The 7,500-nt window shown below is 49.7% G+C and overlaps 1 protein-coding gene across 21 annotated transcripts in view; it reads right to left on the minus strand.

The window, feature by feature from the left end:
- The window catches only part of dlg2 (discs, large homolog 2 (Drosophila)), a 155,089-nt gene that overhangs the window by 84,173 nt on the left and 63,416 nt on the right, over positions 1-7,500 (minus strand). For 15 of the 21 annotated variants that reach the window (XM_035535275.1, XM_035535287.1, XM_035535286.1 and 12 more), the window contains 3 exons: positions 4,825-4,920; positions 4,374-4,535; positions 2,059-2,118 (listed from right to left, as the gene is read on the minus strand). In XM_035535275.1, coding sequence (XP_035391168.1) covers positions 2,059-2,118; positions 4,374-4,535; positions 4,825-4,920 — 318 coding nt within the window. The remainder of the gene's footprint in view (positions 1-2,058; positions 2,119-4,373; positions 4,536-4,824; positions 4,921-7,500) is intronic. The other 6 variants (XM_035535289.1, XM_035535299.1, XM_035535280.1 and 3 more) reach the window with 1 other exon arrangement.

Consider the following 7,500-nt stretch of genomic DNA (forward strand, 5'->3'; position numbering starts at 1 on the left):
ATCAAGAGAGATGATGAGGCATCTATTCTGCAAAATAAGAGACCACTTTACAGTGTGTGTGTGTGTGTGTGTGTGTGTGTGTGTGTGTTTAACTTAAATATAACTTAAATTTAACTTTAAAATCATTTAAAGATCAACACAGGGGCATTTTCATTGCTGATAAGCCAGCACACCATTAATCTCTCCTTTGAATGAGGTCCCTCCCCTCCTTCTCACCTCCTCTCTGCTGTCGGATTTCTAATTCCGACTCACTTCTCATCTCCCAGACAATCAGTGCATCGCTGGATCCACACTGTGCTCTCATTATTTTACCAGGGCGCAGAGATAAGCGTACCTTGGCCATTAACCCTGTGCCCAGCTCTATCATCAAACACTCACACAACCTCGTCCGACCCCATCCACCCACGGAGCGGTGTGTGCAGGAGCCAGAAGCCCTCCGACCGCCGTGACTCGCGTGCTGAAGAGCGCTCGCCCTCTCCTGACGGGCGGCTTAGCTGTTAAAAACACACGCTGTCACCATGCTGGTTCGCAGTGGCGGCCAACCTGCCCGCACTGTGCAGGAGCAGACGGGGTTGAAGGAGGACGCCTGGGTTGATGCCGCTACGAGACAACCTCAGCAACCATCATAGCACGGTGAGTGAGTGCTCTCTCAGAGCAGGGGTAGAATGCCTCACACGCTAGGGCGCGGGCCAGGCGTGTGATCAGCACGACACCCTGGCCCTCTTCACCGCTTTTCAACAAAAAGGACCAGCAGTTGAACTCACACTCACCCTAGCTCCATCTCGTCCTTTTCTCCAAGCTTAGCTCCCCCTCTCTCATATTTTCTCTCATCCCTCTCTCTTTCTTCTCTCTCACCATAGCTCCTTCTCCCTCATTCCTATGTCTCACCGTAGCTCCCGCTCTCATTCTTTGCTCTCACTGTAGCTCCCTCCATCTCATGCTCTTCTCTCCCCTTAGCCCCCTCTCTTATCCTTTTCTCTCATCCCTGTCTCCCCTTTTTCTCTCTGTTGCAGTGAGGCACGACGAGGTGCCAAGGCTAGTAATTACCGGCAGAAAAAGTCGATAGCGATTTAATCAAGGAGCCAGGGTGAGGTGCACGAGAATGAGCAGCAAACGCTTACAGCTCAGCTTTCCGGCCGCTTGTTCGCGCGCTATCCGACGTTTGCCCGCTGGGGCGACGTTAGGAAAGGTTTCCACCCAGACAGTGGAGGAGACAGTGCCTCTGAGCGTCAACATAAACAGCCTGTCCAGAAGACAACTAGCACATTGGCACATTGCTCTGTTGTGACCATATGACTTGTACAATAGTGTTTCTCAAGCCAGTCCACGTTTTCACTCCAGCCTGGCCCCCAGGGTGCCCTGTAGCAGGTCCTCCGTGCTACTAAAACACTGATGGAGGTGTGATGAGACACAGGCTGGAGCTTAAACGTGGAGCGTGTGGTGGGTCCCCAGGAGCTGGAAACACTAATATAAAAGCTGCAATTATCACAAGAGTTCTCACGGTACATCTGTTCAGCTTTCAGTGTTGATCTCACTAGTTTAGATGCTGCAAAGAAGCTGCCTATCTGTTACAGCTTCTCGTAATATTTTAAATCTAATATTATATCATCCTATTTAACCTGAAAGCACATACAATGGGAGCAAAACCACAGAAAGACAAGACGTGGCCAAATATTCCACATACATCATACACAAAAACAAACATAATATATAAGCAATATCCCAAACATCATTTACACATAAAAAAAGAAGATATACATTGCAGAGAATCGTCAGCAGAGCATCTGTGTTTTTCCATGGTCTGAGGTCTTTCAACCAGAGCACAACTAGAACAAAACCCAACTGGACTTCTTCAAAGGGAAACAGTGGACCACCGAGGAGCCCTAACAGCTTGCTGTCAGAGACCCTCGGAAGAATATCCATGCAACAAATGGGAGCACGACACCGGAACGCTGACACGAACACACTATGGGGTGTTCCTTTGGAGACACAGACAATAGAAACCCACAGGAGGGAAAAAACAAAAAACAGACATTCAAAATAAACCGTTGAACTTGCCAGGTAGTTTGCGGCGGTCACGCCCGGATATGTTAGATCAAACCGGGTAACCAGAGCAGGCTGCAGGTGAGAACAAGAAACACAAAGCAACAAAAAAAAGGCAATCACTAGTGAGTAGAACTGACTTAGAAAGAGAAGAAAAGGAGACAGGGGCGAGAACACAGGCACACTCCATGAGTCACAGCGGAAGACGGGGTGAGAACACAGGCACACTCCATGAGTCACAGCGGAAGACGGGGTGAGAACACAGGCACACTCCATGAGTCACAGCGGAAGACGGGGTGAGAACACAGGCACACTCCATGAGTCACAGTGAGAGACAGGGGTGAGAACACAGGAACACTCCATGAGTCACAGCGGGAGACAGGGGTGAGAACACAGGCACACTCCATGAGTCACAGCGGAAGACGGGGTGAGAACACAGGCACACTCCATGAGTCACAGTGAGAGACAGGGGTGAGAACACAGGAACACTCCATGAGTCACAGCGGAAGACGGGGTGAGAACACAGGTACACTCCATGAGGCACACTCCATGAGTCACAACGGGAGACAGGGGTGAGAACACAGGAACACTCCATGAGTCACAGCGGGAGACAGGGGTGAGAACACAGGAACACTCCATGAGTCACAGCGGGAGACAGGGGTGAGGACACAGGCACACTCCATGAGTCACAGCGGGAGACAGGGGTGAGAACACAGGCACACTCCTTGAGTCACAGCAGGAGCCTGGGATGAGAAAACAGGTACGCTCCGTGAGCCATAGTGAGAGCGGGCTGGAGGGTACATTTCAGATAAATGAGTGAGTGATCATAAGATAGCACAGCGTCTCTGAACAGCACAGCTGAACAGAAGAGCTACAAGAACATCTGGACGCCGTGATGACGCCCAGTAACATAACCACGCCAGAGCTGGTGACGCAGCGAGGCTGCGCACAACAGATAACTGCTCCCTGCCAGCTCTGCTCCGCCACGCACGCCCAAGGCCTTTCCGCCGCTCTGAGACAGGGTGCTTGTTATTTCGAAGCGTTTCTGCCAGCACAATTTGTGCTCTGAGGTGGCCCTCAAAGCTTTTGTGAATCCTGCTGTCTAGTTTGGAGGCGTCAACGCAGCGACGCGGCGAGGGCGGAGGAACGGCTACACCCGGCCGGCTGCCACGGTGCGATCGTGGCTAGCGGCACCTGCAAAGCTGCTCGACAGGCTGCTCGTGCCCAGTGACGGAGTGTCCAAACATGGCGCAGCTCTGCAGGACAGAGAAAAGGCCGCCAGTGGCAGGAACCACATTGTCACTCTCACCAGAGAGGGTTAAAGCCTCCAAAAGCACTACGTGCAGACCTGCCTACTTACTTACACACCCAAACACATAAAAACACACACACACACACACACACACCGTGGAAGTACAAAATAGGCAGTGCGTGTCCGGCTGGGTAATACTGGATTACACGCCATAGCCAGAGATCAAAAGGGATTGTACCGCATACCTTTCACTCCTGTATCACTACCTTCTGTGCTTTTTTACAATTAGGTTTCATTTAGGTGGTTAAAATAGCATTCCATCTTATATCTGTAATGATGTAAAAAAAAAAAAATTCAAGACTGTTCAACGTAAGCCTCGGGCCAAAGATTACACTCAGCCTTGTGGACGGAGCTAGAGTTGTGTTGCCATCTAGTGTTGACCATCCACATTGCAATACGATGAACTATCAGGGGGTAGCCATTCAGCCACATAGCTGCCTAAATCTAAAACTACATATATGTGCAAACAAACAAAACAAACAAATAAAGGCCCCTTCCCAGGCATGCTGGGAAAGATGGCAGAACAGCACGAAGGCAGCTATGCTCAGCGCAGGCATCATCTGCGGGAGCAGGTGTTGGACGGGAGGGTGTGGGGAGGATTCCACACTCCTCGACAGAGCCTCACACGGCACTGCTGTTGGCTCGTCTCTTCGCCTGTTGAGTGGACAGAGGCGGAGAGACGCCCTGCGCTTGGGGGCGAGCGTCAGGGGCGTGGGTGTAGCTGATGCTGCAGCAGTTAACCTCGGAGCGTGGGCATGCCGAGGACCTGTGCTGTCTAGCCTAACGGATGTGGCGCTGAGGTTCAAGCCTTGTCCACTGGAGCCTGATCCTCTATGGCATGGCTCTGTGCATGAGGGGCAGCTGAGAGAGAAGGATTGGAGGATGTGCAGGACAATGAAAAGGGAGAGAATGCCCGCAGCAAACGACAATACAGCGAGACAAAGGGAGACAAAGGGAGACAAAGGGAGAGGCTGCGGACTCTCATGGCAATGGCATGGCTGGCGGTGAGGTCACTGACCTTCAGCGGCGAGATGTGAGAATGGGAGACGTATCCGTGCACGTTCTCGATCTCCGACAGGTTCTTCTCCGACACGTGCACTAGCTCGGGCGCCCGCACTTCGTCGGTGAGCCGCGGGAAGTTGTGCTCGGGGGGCAGGGACTCGTCGTCCTGGTAGCGGTACTGTTGCCAAGAGAAAGAGGAGGAGAAAAAGTGAGAAAAAACCCATCCAAGCATATCAGAACGGCGTCGAGAGGCCGAGCATCGACAGCAGCCGTGCTGGTATGGGTCTGTGCACGCTCCTCCTCTTTAAGCACGGTCAGGCATGCAAGCTCGCGTGAGGATGCAGCAGAAGTAGCGGGGGGGGGGGGGGGGATTTTTTAAAAAGGTGCAGAAAGTGCATGTTGGTTTCAGGCCCGCGAGTGTAGTGGATGGAGGGTGCATTCAGTTCGACGGGGGCTCTCTGTCTCACCCAGGGCGAGCTCATCAGGGCGGGGTTCGGGTTTGGGTTCGTACAGGCCGGAGATGGTGTCTGGTGTTGGGTGCCCTGAACCGCCGGCGGCCTGTTCTGTAAATCAAACACACACGCAAATAGTAGTTTAACCATGAATGGCAAATAACAGTCGATCATAAATGATACAAACCAAATCAAAACACAGCCATACACCAATCAGACATCTTGCATCTGCAAGGGAACAAGCCTCAGTCTATGAACTACAAAAAATAGGAGTTCAAGAGTGTGCGCACTACATACATAAATAACAGTGACAAATATGGTAAAAGGACTTAACATCCAAAGTTAGAAACATTACTAATACTCAACCAAGCACTCGGTAACAAAAAAAAAACAAGATCTACTTTGTAGGGATCACACCATAAGCATGCAGAATTGACAATACTAAACAACCCAAGTATTATTGAGAAGCAAAAGTATTCAGGCAGCACAAAGGAATCTGTCTTCAGTTTTAACTGAGCATGAGATGGGCTACTGTGTGTGTTCAGGGGGTGGGACGCTCTCTCGGGTGGGTGTGGTGCTACTGCGTGGGCGTGGCTAGAGGCCTGTTATGGTGCCATCCCTTGCAGCTGCAGCTTGATTATTAGAGCAGATTTTGAGGAGGAGCATCTTACAATCAGATAACGAAACCAGCAGGAGAGACATGGAAGAGGAGACGCGGAGGGGGAGATGCCGAGGGGGTTTTAGGGCTAAAGATGCTGTTTCAGGAGACAGCGAAAAGGCCCAAGATGCTCTGAAATGAGGAAGAGGTCCTATGTCAGCTGAGAGTCAGTTCCAGCTGAGGAGATGTTAAGGAGACCAACAGGACAATGGGGAGACGATATGCAGAGACTGATGTCTGTGGAGAGTCCAATATCTACTCTCGCCAGATGCAAAAAGGTTTAGAATGTGATGTCTTTGTGTTCAGTTTTCTGATTTGCATGTCAATAGATGTCTGATTTAGTGTATGACTGTATATCAGGGATGCTTGAACAAAAAAGGCTGCATTTTTAGCTCCTCCCACAATGACGTGTACGGGGAAAACCCTGGCTGGCCTTGACACAACCAACACGCCAAAAGGATCCAACTTTACAGACCTGCTGGTTAATAATGGCACAGCCCTGCATCAGGCTCTCTAACACACAAGTCTGTCTGACCTCTCCCACTGTCTTTACCAGCTCAACACATTCATAATCCAGTGGCTGGGTTTCTTTAAATTGTCCACACTGACATGCTAAAAATCTACTGTAAGGAAGATATGCACTCAAATTTGTCTGAGGTACAGATATCAAAAGAATAAAAGGACAGGCAAAGTGAAAAAGAAAGAAGAACAAGAGTCTTTTTAGACCCTTTTTGTTCCTCTGAAGTGTCCAACATGGCTCAGACAGGTGATCAGGGGCTACAGAACAATGATGACCCAGCTCAAGTGTATCAAAACAGAATGAACATACAGAGATACTCTGCCTTTGAGACGAATACTGAATTTTAACCCAAAGAATTATTACTGAAATGACAAACAACTCACAGCATATCCCATCTTGACCAAATGTCACCCAGGCAATGGTTTACATACAACCACAGCAATGCTCTCGCGCACAAAAGCCAGTGGACGGCAGACATGGGAGAGGAGTTTTAGGGCAACGTCTCGCCTGGGCGAGGACTGCTCGTCTGCACCTACGTCTCGCCTGCTCGTCTGCACCTACCGATCACAGCCAGCGCTCAGGCAAACCGTCATATCACGGACAAGCCGAAGAAAAGGCCATTTCATGAGTGCGACCCATTTAAAGAGCGGTAATGAGCAGGAATAAAGCCTGCTGTGCAGCGGTCCACACGCGAAGCTGAGCGTCATTAGACTATGGATAAGAGGGGCACGCTGAAATGCAGAATGGAGAGTAATTACGGGCGGGGGAGTGGAGTCTCTGAGGCTTTGTAAGAGGGACCGCCCTTATTTAAAGGACCTATTCTCCCATGGTGTGATTAGCCCATCTTCACTGGGTCGAGTCTCCACCCCGCATTGGCCTCTCTGCATCACACTTCACTGCAGGAGTTCATACTGGCCACCTACCTGAGCTCTCTCTCAGCGAAACTGAAAAGGAAGACAAAAGGATAAATGGCAGAAATTAGATGCAATAATATTGGTGCTGTGCTGAAGTCAAAGAGTTGTTTACCATGGCCACACATTTGGTTTGATATTAAAAACTAAACAATTTGCAGTGCTACAATGAGGAGACATGATTAAGTGAACGCGTGGCTATGCATGAGTTAAACTGAAGGTAATTTAGCAAAGCTGTTTGGCTTGTTTTGAAGCTCATCTATTAATAATGCTACCGGCTTCTTTTGCAGATGTAGAATGACCTAGGTAGGGCAGGAGGGTGAAGTGCCTAACAAGAGCACAACAAGAACCAAGAAAGCATGCCTGCTTCACTACAGTTACTTAATTATAACTATAAGTAGTTGTTAGACATAATGCATCACTGTAGCTACATAGTTAGACATAATGCATCACTGTAGCTACATAGTTAGACATAATGCTTCACTGTAGCTACATAGTTAGACATAATGCATCACTGTAGCTACTGCTACTGGAGACCACTGTTGTGCTCATGGGGATGGACAGCACCTCAGACAGGACGGAGCAATCCGCAAGGCTTGCTT

This window comes from Electrophorus electricus, chromosome 17, assembly GCF_013358815.1.
Source record: "Electrophorus electricus isolate fEleEle1 chromosome 17, fEleEle1.pri, whole genome shotgun sequence".
NCBI lineage: Eukaryota > Metazoa > Chordata > Actinopteri > Gymnotiformes > Gymnotidae > Electrophorus > Electrophorus electricus.